At 39.0% G+C, this 19,470-nt stretch overlaps 1 protein-coding gene across 1 annotated transcript in view; it reads left to right on the top strand.

The window, feature by feature from the left end:
• The window catches only part of LOC139739342 (annexin-B12-like), a 33,449-nt gene that overhangs the window by 6,489 nt on the left and 7,490 nt on the right, over window positions 1–19,470 (top strand). The window contains exons 4-7 of the mRNA XM_071649961.1: window positions 5,595–5,684; window positions 14,342–14,515; window positions 18,413–18,499; window positions 18,978–19,059. Of these exons, the coding sequence (XP_071506062.1) occupies window positions 5,595–5,684; window positions 14,342–14,515; window positions 18,413–18,499; window positions 18,978–19,059 (433 nt within the window). The remainder of the gene's footprint in view (window positions 1–5,594; window positions 5,685–14,341; window positions 14,516–18,412; window positions 18,500–18,977; window positions 19,060–19,470) is intronic.

Below are 19,470 nucleotides of genomic sequence, written 5' to 3'. Positions count from 1 at the left end.
CATTTGACCACCAGAGATTGACCTTTTCAACCCTCAAAATATTGCACTGCTATTTACACGATTGGTATCCCTGATCCTAGTTAAAAACCCAGTCTACAGATACGGTACATCATGTTGGTTCCAAGTACCCGGTAGTGCTCACACATTGTACACTAGTAGGTTTTCTTGCTAAAGTTTTAATTACAATGAGCAAGGTACAGTGTAAGATTAATCACTTCCTGATTTTTGTCACTGTGTGGCATTGATTGTTGAATTTTAGAAGGGGATAATTTGCATCACCAAAGATGCAAACAATTACACATTTTTACTCGACATTTACTTTTAAAAACTTGACAGTGTCATATTGAAGACAGACATTGATAAATGCTGCGCTGTGAGTTTCCTCCAATGACTATTGTTTGTTTTCCTTTATGTTTGAACAGTTTGACCGAATAATGCATATAAGCTTTGTACATACGAGCACATAAACTTATGCACACACTTATGCATAATACAAACATATGCCCATATATTCATACATACAACATACATATACATACATGCATAAATACAGTCATATACTACTGTACATTCAGCATGTACAGTGCTCTAATAGCAACTGACCTTGAAAGATTTGTAATAAAAATGTGTGTACGCAACAGCAAAATAAACAATGCATGAGGTCTTGGAGAATTTTTGCTGTATGCCCAAGGAATGGTGCATACTAAAGTTCAACAACCACATGTGTGCTCTATACTGAAAGGAAAATTTGTCACCATGATTGCAAATTAAAGCAGCAGATTAGTGGGGAAATTCAAGTGAGTTTTAAAAGTTTGACCTCTGGCCATGTGATTCAGAGGAATTGTCTTAATAAATCACAGTACACCATGGTTGCTTGTCAATGGTTGCCATGGAAGATGCCCATTGGAAGTCCCATCAGAAGTAGATGTTCTTCAAACTCTCATACCCTGATAATGGTATCATTTGTCTAAAATTGCTCTGTTTGAGGCTAACTCAGTAGTTTTATTTGAAGTTTTACTGTGTGGGGGTTTGGGGAATCTTCAAGTAACAACAACAAAATATTGAATGTTGTACATTGTAAAGCCTATGTCATGAAGATGTCTTCCATTATCTGCAGCAGCCAAGAGACAGCTAATCACTTATGAGTATTCAAAGTGTGGCGGGGGTATAAAGGAATCACCTTGATGTTGGTCGGGTGGGCGGTTGGTCGGGCGGGCGGTCGGGCAGGCGGTCGGTCGGTCGGTCAGTCTGTCTGTTGCAAAATTTTGCGTCGCGAACTCCTCCTACAGTTTTGAAGCAATTTAAATGAAACTTAGGGTAAATGATGATATTGAGGTATAGATGTGCAAGACATGTTTTTTTGTGTGTGTTTGTCGGACAGTGCATTGCCATGGTAACCATAATTTTACCAAAACCTTGTGGATTGAATAACTTCCATAGTATTTAAGCAATCAATTTCAAAATTGGTATCTATGATGATCTATAGGTGTAGTTATGCAAGACACTCTTTGTGTTTGTACTTGACAAAGCGTTGCCTTGGTAACCGCATGTTTTCTTCGAAATCTTGTGGAATCAAATTTGGTAGGCATTATGGCCTTGAGGCATTGATGTGGAACAAATGATTTTTGTGTTTGTCGGACGAAGCATTGCCATGGTAACCATAATTTTACCAAAACCTTGTGGATTGAATAACTTCTACATCATTCAAGCAATTAAGGTCAAATTTAGTATGTATGATGATTGGGAGGTGTAGTTATGTAAGACACCAATGTGTTAATATAAGAAAAATGTGTTGCCATGGTAACCACTCATTTTTGTATTAAATTGAACCATTTAATCTATGAAGGTGAAATTTAGTGTGTATAATACTACTACTACTTATTCGAGGGCATGTACTTGCTATAATATGTACTTGCTTCAGCCGATGCCAACTCGGGTTCCATAAACAAAGTTGCGCCTCCAAACCTCTCTATTTAACATGACTGTCCGCAGGTCATTAATGCTTTCAAGGCCTGCATCCTTCTTCAGGACACTGATTAAAGTGGCCTTACGTCTTCCTCGTTTTGCAGTTCCCTGTTTAGGTTCCCAGAGTACGAGGGAATTCGCAGATAGCTCAGGGTGTCGCACACAGTGTCCCGCTAATCGCATCCTTCTCTCACGCACTTTGTCAGACACCTTTGGCAATGTACCATACAAGTCATCATTTCTAACGTAGTCACTCCATGACACATTAAGGGCTATCCTGAGCATGCGTGTGTACACTCCGTCCAATGCTTTCTCTTGTCTGGCTGTAAGTGTCCACGTCTCTGCTCCATACAGTAATACAGACTCAACTGTTGTGAAAAAAAGTCGCCGTTTTATGTCGTCGCTAAGCTGAGATTTCCACACTTTCCTCATACTGTGCAAAGCATTCCATGCGTGGCCACGTCTGATCCTGATGTCTTGTTCTGTCGAGGCAATCCAGGAGCCCAGATACTTGAAGTCGTTCTTCACATCGAGTACTGCGCCGTCTAAGGTTGTGATAGTGGTATCGTCGATATTAAATGCCATCACCTTTGTCTTCTTTGCATTGAGCCGTAGACCAATCTTCTTGCACTCCTTTTCCACTGCAAATAGCAGCTCCCTTGCCTTTTCAGTCGTATCTGATATTAAGGCAATATCGTCAGCAAAATCAAGGTCAGTGACCATTACGGGCGGAACACGACGGCTTTGGCGGGGCACCAATGTAAATCCAAGCTCCTCCTCCTTGCCATTGATGGCAAGCCTCAAAGCATAGTCAAGGGCTACGATAAACAGAAAGGGTGCCAATGTGTCTCCTTGAAGTACCCCAGCCAGTATTTCAAAATACTCTGTCTCTCCATCAGGCGAGCACACCTTTGCATGCGTCTTGGAGTAAATGACATCAATCGCACGAACTAGAGTCTCAGGAATGCCATAAGCGTTGAGAATCTCTAGGAGCTTCCCCCGATGGATGCTGTCAAAGGCCTTCTTGAAATCGATAAATGTGATCACTGCAGGGAGGCTCCTATCTCTCACTCCTTCAAGTATTCTTCTAAGTGCTAGGATCTGTCCTACAGTCGATCGTTCCTGTCGGAAGCCATTCTGGGAGTCCCTAAGCAGTGGATCAATGTAGGGTCTGATACGGTTCAAGATCATTCTGTTATATGTTTTGGATACTACTGAGCTCAGACAAATCCCACGGTAGTTGTCAGTCTGGGAGAGATCCCCTGACTTTGGTACTGGGATGATGTTAAGTGTAGACCACTGTTCCGGCTGGTCCCCATCCTCATATGAGCGGTTGATAAATTCTAAGATAATATCATCCACAGGAACATATTTCAGAACTTCAGGGGCTACCCCATCCTCCCCACTGCTTTTGTTGTTCTTCATTTCTGCTTTAGCCTTCGTGTACTCACTCATCGTAAACGGACCATCTGGTATGGGAAGGTCACTAAAAATAGGTGTTATTGGTTCATTACTTTCTAGAAGCTCAGGAGGGTTGCCCAAGAGGTTCTTGAAGTGTGAGTACCAGGTCGCAACTCTCTTTTCTGCACTTTCACCTCGAATCCTGACAGACTGAGATACCTTTCGTCCGGAGATGTCATTGATGAGCTTCCAGCTCAGTCCATATTTTCTATTTTCATGTGTATAATGCTCTTTAAGTGTAGTTTTGCAAAATGTCCTTTTATCAGACAATGCGTTGCCATGGTAACCGCATGTTTTTTAAAATCCTGTGGAGTGAACTCCCACAATTTTCAAGCAATTGAAACCAAATTTTGTAGGCATTATGGCCCTGAGGTATAGATGTGGAACACATAATTTTTGTGTTTGTCACACAAACCGTTGCCATGGTAACCACAATTTTACCAAAAAACCTTGCAGATCAAATAAATTTTCCATCTTTCAAGCAATTAAAGTCAAATTTAGTATGTATCATGATCTAGAAGTGTAGTTTTGCAAGACACCAATGTGTTAGTCTAAGGAAAATGTGTTGCCATGGTAACCACTCATTTTTGTATCAAAATAAACCATTCAAGCTATGAAGGTCAAATTTGGTGTGCTTGATGGTCTTTAAGTGTAGTGATGCTGGGGGAAAGCATGTTTCCATTTACTGTAAGTTTTATACTCAGTGTCAACTCTGTAATTGTACAGTGTGTCTCTAAAAAAAGTAAACCCAACTTCAATAGCAAATTTTCAGAAAACTATGAAATATTTGCACATTATTTTTTCATGGTTAGATAGTCCAATAAGTCCTCTATCCAATGATACCACATAGGTTATGTAACTCTCATGCATGACTGAGTATGATTCAACTTAGTGAATGGGTGTGAAATCATCACTGTGGCAAGTTATTTCTTGCTATTGTCATGCATTCAGGGCATATTTGAAGTTAAATTTTTGTCAGCAAAGGTTGTTCCTGACACAGGCACACTTCACATGCTTTCCAAACATGGTACAGTTGACAATTGAGCAGAGAGTATTCCTGGTAACTCAGATACCAGGAAACAAGAAGTTTCGTGGAAGTTCAAGAGGCTTTTCGGGTGCAGTTCCCCGACAGGCAGCCTCCAACACAAAGAGCCATCTGGTACAATGTGAGAAAGTATGCTGATCACGGAACTTGCCACAGTGATGATTTCACACCCATTTACTAAGTTGAATCATGCTCAGTCATGCATGAGAGTTACATAACCTACATGGTATCATTGGACAGAGGACTTATTGGACTATCTAACCATGAAAAAATAATGTGTAAATATTTTTTAGTTTTCTGAAAATTTGCCTTTGAAGTTGGGTTTACTTTTTTTAGAGACACCCTGTACAGTAAACTAAAATTAGTCTGTTTCCAATTCGACAAGTGCACAAACTTGGTATTAATGTCATTGCCCTCATGACATCTCATACTATAAAGCGACACTAGGGGCGGGGGTATTAATCACCTTCAGTGATAATTCTAGTTTAAGTTGTTGCTATGGTGACACTTGCAGTCATTTTCAATGCATTATGCTGCTAGGTTCTTGTGCCTACAGTCATTTGCACTGCAGTATGTGACGTTGGCATACTTGTCCTCTGTGCGCAAACACAACTTGTGCATTATTGGGGATCAAAGTCTCAGCAAATGGCTGAAGAAAAATGTGTGTGTGTGGTTTTTTTTTTTTTTTTTTTTTTTGTCTTTCACTTTTGGTAATTTGTCATGCAGTTTCGTAACACATTTCACTCAGAGACCAAAACTACAGTTATATGATAATGATAATAATAATGAATAACACTTATATAGTGCTTAATACTAATGTTTCTAAGTGCATTAATCGGGAAACAAAAAGATATATTGAGTTCTCCAAAAACTTGTCTCTTGCAGTCTTTATATATGTATATTTAAAGCACATATGCAGACATGCATATGGTCTATGACATTGTGCAAAGGGAACATTGCATAAAATTCCAAGGCAGAGATGTATTGTACATGTTCTGAGCTTTACAGAATGGATGCATAGCTTGGAATGCCAAGAATGTCATGGAATGATAACAAAGAAGGACAAAAATTTATTCATTGGTCCATTCCTTTCATTTTTTATTTTTTATTTTTTTGTCTGCAGGGACAAATGCCCATGCCGAGTGCTGACTATGGGTCCATGCCAGCAGCAGGAGGTTTGCCCTACGCACCCCAGCCAAACGTCGGCTTTGCAGTGAGTAACTGAAACACGTTATAGCAGGCTTACCTCTCCTCTGTGTGTTGAAAGATGCTGAAATATGTGTTTAAAGTGTTGGGCAGTTGGAGCTACAAGAATCAGTGCTCATGATATGCATGAGGAAGCATATTGATATGGCAAGTGAATTATCACAATAGGTACATGCAATCTGTGTGTATGGTATGTGATAATGCATTCAGTGTTTAGGTGTATTTTTGTGTGTGAGAGAGAGAGAGACATGGGGAATAGAATATGTATTTACAAGCATGCCACAAAGAGAGAAAAAAAAATAGAATTTTAAAAGTAGGAGTTTGTTGTTGTTGTTGTGGTTGTTGTTTTTGTTGTCACTCCAATATTCTACTTTGTCTTTAAGTGCTCTTATTTCTCCAAAATAATCTATTCTATTTGTGTGTGTGTGTGTGTGTGTGTGTGTGTATTGGAGGTTATCAGGTGCCACTTACTAATAAATACTCTTTTCTATTCTTAAAAAAAAATGGAAGGCACAGTGAGTATAAAAGGAAAATTGAAAATCCTCAATTAGCATATTATTTCATTTTCATTCTTGCAACTAGAAATTTATGTGAAATGTGACAGAAATTGATTAATAACAGCAAGCACTTGTGTGTTCGTTGTTGGAATTTGTACAAAAAAGACAAAAACAAAGACAAACTTTTGTATTCACAACTGTCTACTGATCCCAAGAATACCAGAGTAACTCCACAGAGCTTTTGTGTGCTGCGTAGAGGATACAGTAAAGGTTATTCACTGAAATGACCTTCCCAGATGCAGTGTTGTCATCGCACCACATGCTTCTGTGGAGTTATACGGCTACCTGCTCGCATAATTAGCACAAATATCCATGTATCATCAGTGCTGCTGATATACCCACTACCTTGTCCCATGACTGCACATACCCGGTATTCATGATGTATTCCTGGAAGTTAACTGAGCACTATTGAGCTTTGGAAATCACAGAAATTCAAAGATGATTATGCTTCTCCTTACACATATATGAACCTTTCTCTTTCTCTCTCTCTCTCTCTCTTTAGTTGTTATCCTTCTTCTTTATCATATTTATTGTCGAGACAGTTGCTTAGGATCTAGAGTCTGAGAAGATTGGCAACGTTAGGATTCACATTTTGATAGATTGCAATATGTCACTCTCTCAAGAATATAAAGAGCTGAGAATTCTGCTACAAAATAGTTTATCGTATTAAAGCCTTGATTTCATGAAAATACATTATGTATGTATGCATCTTAATTTTTGAAGTATAAAATCCAATCTATAAATTTTAATTTGTTGATTTATTTTCAAGGTCTTGAACCTGTGTCTGCATACAAAACACAGGTTTATGTGTAGTCCAATTTTACTCTATTATCTAGATATGTTACAATGCAATCTAACCAGCGATAGCAAATGTATAGTGTGAAGAATGCACAGTGCATATCAATTGTCACTATACCAGGCAAGCCTGTGAGAAACCAGGAAGAAGCTTTGAATCAGTCAGAGAAATCTGTTTGAATAGAAGTATGCATTTCACTGGAACACTTATACCTCATAAAAAGGCATACTCAACTGCCCCATGCTATTTAAAGGGGAAGGCTAGTAACTGATCAGTGGGAATCAGTGGAAATGCTGGGAGATGATTGTTCCAATCCTTATGGGATTCATTCAAGAGTTCATTGTATATCTATTGTTGTGTGAAAATTATTTGCTTCAGAACGGTCTCATATTCAAGTAATGTGCAGATTAATGCCCCGTCACTGACCAGGGACGCTAACCTGGAAGCATTAAACTGCACATTACTTGAATATGAGACCATTCTGAAGCAAATCATTTTCACACAACAATAGATATACAATGAACTCTTGAATGAATCCCATAAGGATTGGAACAATCATCTCCCAGCATTTCCACTGATTCCCACTGATCAGTTACTAGCCTTCCGCTTTAACACTGAATTGCAAAGTATTGTGCCATTGTGTCCTTGAAGTGGTAATCATCCATTTAATTGAACATAGCCTGCAATTAATTTTCCTACATGCTTTGTGATCATATACAGTTGAGCATCTTAGCTCATTATGATCATCATGGCAACAATGCATGGAGGAAAGGGCCACATCAATTGTAACTGCTAGCTATGACAGGGCTTGTGAAAATGAAATGTGATGTGGATGTGTGTGAGGCAGGTATAATAGCTAGTGAATAAAACAAACTGTACCTATTCATACTTGATAGCTATTGATGGGGTTTGTGTATTGGTAAAACTTAGTGTTTTTAGGACATAATGTAACTTGGTGTTAATCTGATCAATATCAATGTATAATTCCTTGCTATCACTAATTGCTACCTTACTCTCTCTCTTTTCCCTTCAAATTACCAGAAAATGGATCATTTTATCCAATCTGTAACCCACAACATTGTTATATTTCTATCAGTGATATAAGTTGTTGATGTAAATATATTACAATGTATAATGCATAGAAGCAAATGTTTGATAGTATTGTTTTTTGGTATAGATGATATTTGGTATCTAAGCACATCGCGTGAACTGTGTTTAAATAGCCAATCTCTGACACCATGAACAAGTATTATATGTTTCCACTGTGGAGGGAGGGAGGGAGATTTGTTGTGCAATGAAAAGCTGGTTCATCTTTGCACACATTTTGGAAGAAGGACAAAGAAAATACTGTATGTCCACAAAAGACTTCCTCAGTGGTGATAAAAACACAAAAAGATTTTCTTCTCTCGCAACATGCAATAATGTTCCACTGTTTTGTGAGTTAGTGTTTCTTCTCTGAGGATAGAGTTGCAGGAAGACATAGGTTGATATTGTAGAAGACAAAGTTCAAAGGATTCTATGTTATTATCACATGTGGACACATGTAGCTGTGAGCACTGGAATAGAGCAGTACCGGAAACTGCAAAATAACAAGAATAGGTGCTTAAAGGGATGGTATAATATTGGTGGAGATGTGGATTGGGCTTTTAATTTTTTGTGAGATAACAAGAAACCACTTACATGTATGAAATGATGTAGAGCATACCATTCTATGGGGAATTCAAAGTTTATTAGATGAAAATCGGTTTTGGAATGGCTGAGACATCCAAAAACAAAGTAAAACAAAGCGATCCTAATAAAAAGTGGGTCCCACCTTTTATTTGGATAGATTTGTTTTGGATATCTCAGCCATTTCAAAACCAATTTTCATCAAATAAATGTTAAATCCCTCTTGAAATTACATGCTCTTTATATTTCATCAGAGGTTTTTCATTATCTCATCAAGAGACGTTAGAAACCTTACGTTAGGTCTCGACATATACTACACGATCCCTTTAATGAGCTACTTTTTTTACGTACCAAGGCTGTGTGGAGGGCCTATATTTTTGTTACAGTATCACTTATTACGTACTATAGGACTTAGGCAATTCTGTATTGTGTACTGTTTCTAATATTGTCTATATTCTTCCCTGATTGATGGCTTGAAATGTATAGGAACTACTCATTTTATGCAAGTAGTGGGTTATGTCATTGTTTTCCTGTTAAGTGATTAAGTGATTTACTAACAAGTCATTCCTCTCATTCGAAGTGACTTCTGTATGTGAGAAGGTAATTTATGTTGTATGAGATAATGTGCTAAATCAAGAATAGAGATAAATAGAAAATTGACATTGGTGTTGAATATCTTCAATATGAACAATTGCCTTGTGTCGGTGCTATCAAGTTACATGTACACAATCATAATTACATGCAAAGGTTCGTGGTAAAACTACCATTTTGGAGAAAAAAAATCACTGATTACCCACTGGATTTATATGTTAGCCACCACCTCCTTTCTACTTCATTTGAAATTGTAAATGATAGTGATAGAAGTATTGGTTCGTGGTTATTGTGGTTTGCGTTACCCATGCATCATGCATGAATAGTATCAGCAGTGTAAACTCATATTAGCTGTGTGATACACACCATTACTTTTGAAATGTCTAGTGTCAGTCTGTGTTTCTATGTTCACTTTGTACTCTATTTCTTGCTCTTTCATGCGTCATGTGGACAACTCATACACTTTGTCATTCTCTATCTAAATCTGATGAAAGTTATTCCCGATCCCGTGACTTCAACGTAATGTACATGAATGAGCGGAAAAATTCATGCCATATGTCATTGCATTTCCATTCAACAGTGTTAATCCCTGCATGGCTGTGTAGTCAGAGATATGTGTCACCGTTTCCTCCCTATAGACTTTGTATTAGCTGTAAATATGAGTGACTTTGCACCAGCGTTCACGGTAGAGTTCTCTTCTTCTTTCACCTCTTTTCCACCGATCTAGGATGCGCCATATCCAACGGTTTGTATCCATTCTTCTCCTGATGCAGCTCTCATGGTTTGCGTGCTGTGTGACTTTTGTGTCTGCATTTCAGACTAACAACAGAGTTCTAATCAATGACACACACGCACACACACACACACACATACCCATAAACACATGCTGTAAAACACGATATATTCGCAGCATGAAAATTTCGCGAATTGGAGCCAACGGCCTTTAGCGCAGCACGAAATTTTCGTGATTTGCCACTGGCATCTAACACATATTAAGTAGGCAAGAACTTTCGCGTGCATTTTAACCCGTTGAGGACGAGTCCCGAGTATACTCGGGCAAGCGTCTATGGTAAATCCTTGTTGTACCAAAATCAAACCATCCTCAGTGGGTTAATTTTGTGAATGTTGGCACTCGCGAAATTCGTGAAATTAAAATGCACGCGAACATTCCTTGTTTTACAGTACATCATACACACAGATTCAGAGACACACACGTCCAAACACACAGCAACTCTTGGACCCCTTTCCTCCTCCCCTGCCCCTCAGCTCTGCCCCTTTCCTATGCCCCTCCCCTCTGCCCCTCCTCCACTGCCCCTCCCCCTGCCCGTTCTCCCTCCCCTCCCACCCCTCTGCCCCTCCCCTTTGCCCCTCCCCCTCTGCCCCTCCCCTCTGCCCTTCTCCCCTGCCTCTCCCCTCTGCCCCTCCCCTTTGCCCCTTCTCCCCTGCCCTTCCTCTTTGCCCCTTCTCCCCTGCCCCTCCCCTCTGCCCTTCTCCCCTGCCCCTCCCCTCTGCCCCTCCCCTTTGCCCCTTCTCCCCTGCCCCTTCCCCTCTGCCCCTCCCCTGCCCCTTCTTCTCTGCCCTCCCCCTCTGCCCCTCCCCTATGCCCCACTCCGCTTTGCCTTGTTACATACAGATACACACACACACACAGAGTAAAATTAGACAATTTCAATGGCACTCAACTAGCTTACATGCTCAACATAATTATGCATGATTAGCCCAAATGCAGTCAACTCCGCATATAAGTCGATGACGCATATGTACATGTATATGACGAGTAATCAGCTTAGTGGATGAAAATTAAGTCCTAATTTACATTCATAGCGTAACTTGTGTTATTCCTCATTCCTCTGTACACACACAAAAAATCAAACGTTGCATAAGAAGATGTGTTTTCTTCAGCCCCATCAAGATTACTTTACATGCGGAGTTGCCTGTAGAACTGTATGAGGGCTGTAGATTTTGTGCATTTGGAATACGGTATATGAGATATGAATTGTAGAGCATGTACTACTGCCTATCCAAAGGAAATGAAATATACTGAAGTATTCATTCCAAAGGAAATGAAATATACTGAAGTATTCATAGCATTGATACCTTGTTATGTTCATAAGTATTCCATGACCATGCACGATGACGAAAACAGATATCACATGACACCAATCTGAGCAATCACATATCATGTTATGAGTACACTTTTTTACAAAATCTGTTATACACAAGTCATGTGTACATATCTGCACGCTGAATCTTTGAGAAGTACTGTATATGCCATATATTTTGTGAGGTTTTTATTATCTTGAATTGTGCAAATTTAGCAACACACAAAATGATGAACATTAATCTTGAAGCGAATGCATGGTGTATGTGTACATTTTACGTTTTATTACTGTACGAGTTCCTCAATCGCAAATTTAACCACAAGCAAAATTGTCGGCAAGTCCTGCTTCGCTGAAAGATAAGACTTACTAGATATATGGCATATACAGTATATCATTTTACACAACATTTTTTTTTTGTCTTTGCATGTCACGTCAGTAAAGATGTGTTGCTTGGATGTGATGTCTGATTTTTTCACCCCTTCTCTGCTTGTGCTTTGAAACGTGGATTATTTCTCTTAATACTCACCGTTGTCCAAAATGCCTGTTTCCTCTTGTTTGCATCTCCTTGTATACCCTGCCTCTGTTTGGTGAATCTAATCTCTAGGGCCATTCTCACTCGAAGCAAAATGCTACAAGATTTTTTTTTTCTGTGGAGACTCAAACCAATGTGCATATTTTTCAATATGAAGTTGCAACATCTTGTAATTTGTTCAGTTTTTATGTGACTGAACTTGTGGTGAAATTTGAACTATGACTTTGGGAGCGAAACAGAATATTTAGAGGTTTTGATCATGAGACAATCAACATTTCCTTATGTAATCTGCATAATTGAGGTGCGCACATGCCTGTACCTTGCCATAAATCCTACTCCCAAGTTCTTGTAGGCTGTATAAGTTTTGTACCGCACATGAGGCCTGGACAGGCAAAATTAGATATTTTCAAAATGCAGTGCACATCTGAAAAAAAAAAATATGTACAATTAATTTTCATGAAACATACTTGATTTTCACAGTGAATGTGAACAAACATTTGCAATTGTGGTTTTTGTGGTATCTGCATGTGAGAATGGCCCCTTTCACCATGGATGTGCATGCAGTGACATGTTTTTTGTTGATGTCATATCTTAATCTTCTTGTGAGAGGAAGAAGGGCATTATTGCTATACAAAGTGCAAGGAGTCTCTTGCTCACACATTTTGTTGTTCTTGTTAACATGCAGTGTTTGATTTGGAAATTGTTTTTACTCCAACTTACAATAGTCTTCGTACAGAAATGAGTTAAGTTCTCTTGACAGACATGTATGGATATTGTACCTTTGGTTTGAAAGATATGGATTATTCTACTTCTTAAATTTGAAAGTAACAAGTTGAATTTCAATTTTATCACCCAAGTATTCAGATTCATGATAAACTAGTGCTTTGCTGTCATCAGAATATCAAAAGTTTTGCTTTTGATTAGTATTGGAGAACTGCAGGTCTCTATGGTAACCTCCAAGATAGGCTAAAACTTGCAAAATTATCAAAATAAAGAGTCAAGAATATTTCTAAAACCAAGGATCACACCGCCAAATGCTATGTTCAAATACACATCCAAGGACCTTTCAATGGAGGCAGATATCCAAACGGCATGTACATCACCATGTCTTGATTTTAGTACGTGTATCATGGTAATTTGCTCTATCTGTCAGGACATAAGGAGTATAGTTGATTACCGTGTTTGTATTGTACAATGTATACAGATGTATATCATACAGTGGAGGTAGTCATGACTGCAAAGTTACCTCAAGAAAGTTATTGTTTCCGGCAATTAGGTATTTTTTATATTTTGTGGATATATTTCTTGGCAGGTTCAATTTTACCATTTTCTCTGTGCATTGAGAAGGTGTAGGAGTAACATTCTTATGAAACATTAAGTTACTTTCTGTTCTTACTGGATACATGGTTGGTGCATTTTTATGCACAGGCTGCTTAGAGGAAGCTGGAGGCATTATTGTTTTATGTGTGGACAATGATGATTGTTTTATTGTCATTTTTGGTCTTTTGGGCATTCATCATTAGGCTTTGGTGATAAGTAATGATTGTTTTATGACTGCATGAGACGCAAGACATTTATGGGTTTTGTTTATCGCTCATATCGTAACAAGTACCAACAGGAATATGTTGACACTGTACTTCAAAGGCGACACAGGACAGATCAACAAGAATATTAACTGTAGGCAGCTCAGATGACAAAGAAATATTAATGTAGCAGAGTATGGCTGTGATTACCAGTAAACGGAATCATATAGCATATTGACAGTGATTTCTGTCGTTGGTAAAATTTAGGTGAGGTGTAGTATAAATTATTACTGGTAATGGCAGTATTACTCTTTTCTTCATGCATGTGTAAAGTCCATTTTGATGAAAATGACTGTCCCGATGCATTGACTTCCAATGTCAGTAAACACATGAGCATAAAGGCTGAAGGGTACCACAACAAACTGTAAAACACTGTGACTGCAAACTGTTACATTAGAAGAACATGGAGATGGAGACTGTACATATTATGTGTGTACACTGTATGTAAAAAGAAAAGAAGTTCCTCCTTCATTTTACCTGCTGCATTTGTGTGTACAGGGTGTTTGTGCATGCAGAAGCCTTGTTTGAAAATTAAAGCTTTAGATCTGCAATGCGAATGCTAAGACGACGCTAATCATGTAGGCCAAAAATGGTGTTCTGCACGTGTGCGAGACAGCTGTTTCCATTGTCCAATCAGGAGGAAGCGTCGTTGTAGCGTTCACGCGGCAGATCTAAAACTTGCTATTGCGAAGTATCTGAACTTGGTTAAGACCAAGACCACTTGATATGGAAGGAGAGGGGGAAGAGTGTGAAATTACTTGATATCCTGCAAATAGCATCATGTACCACCTCGTGGGCTCTGTAACATTGTACCATCTTGTTGCTTGCTTCGCAGGGAGCGGCCATGGCAGCAGCAGCTTTCCGGGCACCCGCTCCAGCCCCCGGCCCAGCTCCGGTCCCTGGAGGCCCAGGCATGCCCATGCCCCAGACTGCCCCAGGTCCAATGGCTGCGGCTCCCGCGCAGCAAGCCCCTCCACCTCAGCAGCAGCAGCAGCCAAGGCCAGCACCTGTGAGTAACAATAAAAGTGATCATGATACAGTCAAAACTGTCTATAGTGGGCCACTTGGAGAATTTTTTTTTTAAAGTCATCCAACAGATGGATTGCTAGGTTAGGCAGGTTGACAGCCAATATGACACTTAATATCACATATCTATACTACATATCACAAATATTTCTCCAATAGGCATGTGCATACGTACATGTACAAGTAAGTGGTCATATGGCTTGACTTATTATCTTGTATCAGAAGTAATAATTGACAAAGAGAAGAAGAAAGCAGTGTATCATGTCTAGTTTCCATTAATATTTGCTCATCATTTGGAATGTGCATTGAAAACCATTATGTGGGGTGCAGAAACGGGCTCCACCCCTTTGCAGAAACCTTGGCAGAAAGAATAATGGCAGAATAGGTTCAATCTATGACCACAACTCCTAGTGAAGTATTACTCAGGGAAGTTCCTGCTGCCTGTGTGAAACAGGTGAACCAGTATTATGCAAGGTCTTTAGCACAAAATTTCTTGGGGGGGGGGGGGGGGGGGGGGAGGGGGGGTAGTAGCAGCTGCATAAAGCAGGTGGTCATCACCACGATGACAGGTTTGACTGTGCATGGACTCATTTTCACAAGAGAAAGGATGAAAGGACATGAAAGGACATCAAATAAAATGCCAGCAGGTATTAAAGCTTCAAATAGGAAAATCCAGCCAAGACAGCATTATGTCAGCTGAATCACTGATCGTACAAGTCTTACATAAACATGTCTGTGTCAACACATATCTGTTTAGTATTCTCCAGCATGTTTTCTGCTTATGTTTGTTCAGGTTTCAATAGTGTTTGTTCATAAGATCGTAAGTATGTGGAATTTGGGTAATTGAACTTTTCTTAGCAAGCAGGAGATTTGATTTTTTTTTTGTCTTGAGAGTAACAATTTTTTTTTTTCAAAACAAAAATTGTGCTGTATTTCAAATGTATGAAGAATGTTTAATCTTTTCTTGGCAAATTTTTCAAATTTAGGCATGGATGTGCACATTCCATTCATTGTTGACCTGCCAAAATTACTGCAGCAGTCATTATGTATATTCTACCATAAACTACACACTTCACATGCAAAGGACATGTACATGTCAGTAGATTACACAGAGTGCACATATATGGGTAACACATACATATGTACACTTTTACATATCATGTACATTTTATGTATGAACATGCAAATAAAGCAGTGACATTGTAAAGATCAAACTAGGGTCACAAAGTGTGGGATGTAATGTTGTGTGGAAAATTTTTCCCTTCTGATGGCAGCTTCTCCAGTGACATTTCATTTTTGGGGCATAGCCAATGTGATGCTCAATGAGAGTGTATCCAGTGCTTTCTGCTGAAGAGGGTGAATGACTTGGAAAATCATCACATTGCCAATTTCTGGGGAAAATAGTGTCACGTACAAATCAGAAATACATTCCCGGCTGTGATGCATGTGTGGATTTTGGAAATTACCCTTTGCTTTCCAATTAATTACTGCACTCAATGCCAAACAACTGCTCTGATGCCAAAATGATTCAAACAGTGACTTTAGTTCAAAGCGCTGTGGGTAATGCAAATGTCGATCACCGTGATCCCGGGCAGCCAGCCAATTTGCCACAGGTGCATGAGGTTATAACCGATTGTCTCTCAATTAAGTGTGGAAAGTTTTACGTGACGTCATGATGTCGTGGTGCGAGGCTTTCAGGGAAAGTGATGTCATGTTTCAGTGAAAGGGTATCTCCCTTGTTTTGGTGCCTCACTGGGTACAATGAGTCACCCACCAAGGGTAGGAAATCAAATTCGTCCTCTCCGGACGGCCCGTGCGCAACACTCTGACGAAGACGTCGAGCAGCTGACGCAAATTCTGCTCCTCTGTAGGGACTTGACGCAATCGGCTACTCAAGAACTTTGGCTAGTCCAGATGTCCAGAGTTATAAGTGTGATCCTGCACACTGCCGTGTGCAGTCTTGATGGGGAGCTCTGCTGGAACTTGCCAGCCTGATCAATTCCATTTGTTATTGACTTACCATTCCACTGTGTTTCAGTCAAGAAAGTTTGTATCCTGATTCTTGGAGAGTTCTGACGCCAGAGTTTGCTTGCATCCGCGACCACTCTCTGGAGATTTAAGTGGAGAGATTTTGTCAACTTTGTGACCTTTTAAGTGATTGGGAAGTTGCTTATCAGCAAAACTCTTGTTGGTGTGACGTGTCAAAGGATATATTTGCTTTAGGTTTTTATTTCTAATGACTGCCTTGCTGTCTGAAAGAAAGAGCTTGTGAACATTAGTGATCTGAATAATTGTCCAGTCAAGTTTGTGCAAATATAGACACATAGTCGTAATGGAACCTGAAAGTTCAGAGGTGAGTGAATATACTGTATATAGAGTTTGATAATAACAATGATAATCATTTAAAAAAAAGTAATTTTCCACACATTGGATACAATAGTGCACTTCTGTTATAGTGAACACAGTTCCAACAAAATTTTTGTTACAAGGAAGTAAAAAGTCAGGTCCCAAAATTATCATCTAGATACATCTTTATGTACTTAAAACTGGTTGGATATAATGACATTTTGATTTAACCAAAGAAAACTGCTTGACCCAAGGACTTATATAACAGGAGTTGTCTGTACAGTGCAAAATACTTTGATGTGTGTGTATATTGTGGCTGGTGCACATTCAGACATCAAGTAGAATCTGTATGCGCTGAATATTTTGCGAGGTTTTTATTTTTCGCAAATTTCGCGAATCAGGTGCTATTCACGAAATTAAAGACACGCAAAAATATTGACTCTGATCCCGATGTGAATGTGACGTACGCGTGTACACTTCTCCGTTCAGAACAGGACTCCACGATCGTGAATTTAACCACTCGTGAAATCGTTGGGAATTCCCGATTCGCGAAAATTTAGACTCGTGAAATATATGGCGTATACAGTAGGAGTACAGTTTGGTGGTGGTATACAATGCAGTACAGATGCTGCTGTGTGAAGGTTTATGATCTTACTTTTCCAAGCATTTTCCAAACCTGAAAAAAAAGAAAAAAAATGTGCATTACAGCATTACTCTTCATTGTTATGTGTTTTTGTTTTGTTTTGTTTTGTTTTGTTTTTTTAAACATGCTTTTTCTCAACCGGTTGAGTGTTCGCAATATCATGTGAGACTTTTGAGGAATTTCTTTCAGCCAGTTAAAAAGATCAATGAGAGATTCTACATACATTGTATAACATCAGTCCCTTAGTTGGGAATGGTTTTAGCTTTGAATTTTTAATCAGACTTGCAGCTGTCTTGTCAATGGGCTTTATATTTGGCTCAAATGTTTTACTTTTGAGGATTTCAGTCTTCTCTTTCTGTGAAACAAACCATATTGTCAGAAAAAAAGTTGTGTTTCTTGAAATGGTTTCATGCATGTACGTATCTGGCAGCGGCTTGTAATGACTTATCATAACTGTATTTGTGCACTACAGATGCTACAAACATTACAGCCAGAAAAAGGAAAGACAGAATTTGTGACATTTGTAGTCAACTTCCTTTGATATTTTCCCTGGTCGCAAGGTCATCGGGTGTCTGTACTGCAAGTCACACCTTGTGTAGCTAGCAGTGTATTACTGTCCTAATGGATATTCTTCACATGTATTAAAGGCAATGATTAGCTTTGCATGTGATTGAGTGTAATGCCCCTCTTGCATCATAATGGCCTTTTGTAGGCACATGATATCATTAGTGTTCATACAGTAGGAACATATACATTCGTTACTCATAGATTTTGCGTCAAATTTGAAATTTCATGAGCAAAAAAGTACATGTGATTATTTTATGACTAGTTCATTAAAAAGATATTAATACATTTTTATGCATTGTTTCATTTTTCTCCCAATTTGGTCAGGTTCAGCAACCAGCTGTCACCAAGACAGCCACTCCTCCCACCCAGCAAATGGCAGGCATGTCTCTTGCAGCGGGAGCAATTGTTAGGGTAGGTTAATTACATTCACACCACATCAGGGAGAATTTGGCCAGTTAGTTATGAAGTAACACTCTTTTTTTCTGTCTCGTTTTCTTCTCTTTCATACATTACGAGATGGGAAGGACTGTTTTCTACTGTGTGGTGAGCTGAGTGTGGCAGAGATGCGTATATGTGTTCATAATGTGACGCATATGTCTGCAACCACCAGGGAGACAGTGTGTTGCCAATTTGAAAAAACAATTGTTAAATCATTTAAAGCTGTGCTTCTCAACCTTTTTAACCTAAGGCCCACTTTGGCTCCTTCAAAGTTTTTTTGAGGCCCATAGTTAGATCAAATAAGTTTTTTTTTTTTTTTAATTTAAGTTTTGTTCAATATCACAGCCCTCTGGTGAGAGCTTGGTGACCCACCAGTTAAGAAGCAGGGATTTAAAGGGAAGACTGAACATATGATTCTTTCATGTTTGATTTCATTGTTTGTCTCCTGCAGGGTACAGGCACAGTAAAGCCAAAGGCAAACTTCAATGGACAGAAAGAAGCAGAAATCTTGCGTAAAGCAATGAAGGGAATTGGTAAGTGTGCACAATCCATTTGTAAAACTTTTTTGTACAACAGTTGAAAATATGAGGCTTTACTATGTTCAAGTTGACTGGCATATAAGTAAAAGCAGACAAGTGAATAGTAGATGTATTATCAAAAAGTTGATGTGAGATGTGAAAATTATCAATTTTTTTCAGTTTCATATTTTTCATATAACAATCTTGTTTGTCCCAATCGCAATGCCAGTTAGTTGAAGTTATGATGTTATCAACTCATAACACTCCCAATGGGTCGTGCACTAAAATACCATGAAATCCATTATCATTTTAGGTTTGTAATTTAGCATGTACAACCCTTCCCCCTGAAAGTTAAAATTGTAAGATTAGTGCAACCCAACAAAGCTTTGTATATGTGAAGAGGAGATTATGCACTTTACTCCTCTT

The sequence above is a fragment of the Diadema antillarum genome, unplaced genomic scaffold (assembly GCF_040938485.1).
Source record: "Diadema antillarum isolate AM-2024a unplaced genomic scaffold, OU_Dant_1.0 scf00000029, whole genome shotgun sequence".
Taxonomy (NCBI): Eukaryota; Metazoa; Echinodermata; class Echinoidea; order Diadematoida; family Diadematidae; genus Diadema; species Diadema antillarum.
This window is presented reverse-complemented; position numbering and strand designations above follow the sequence as displayed.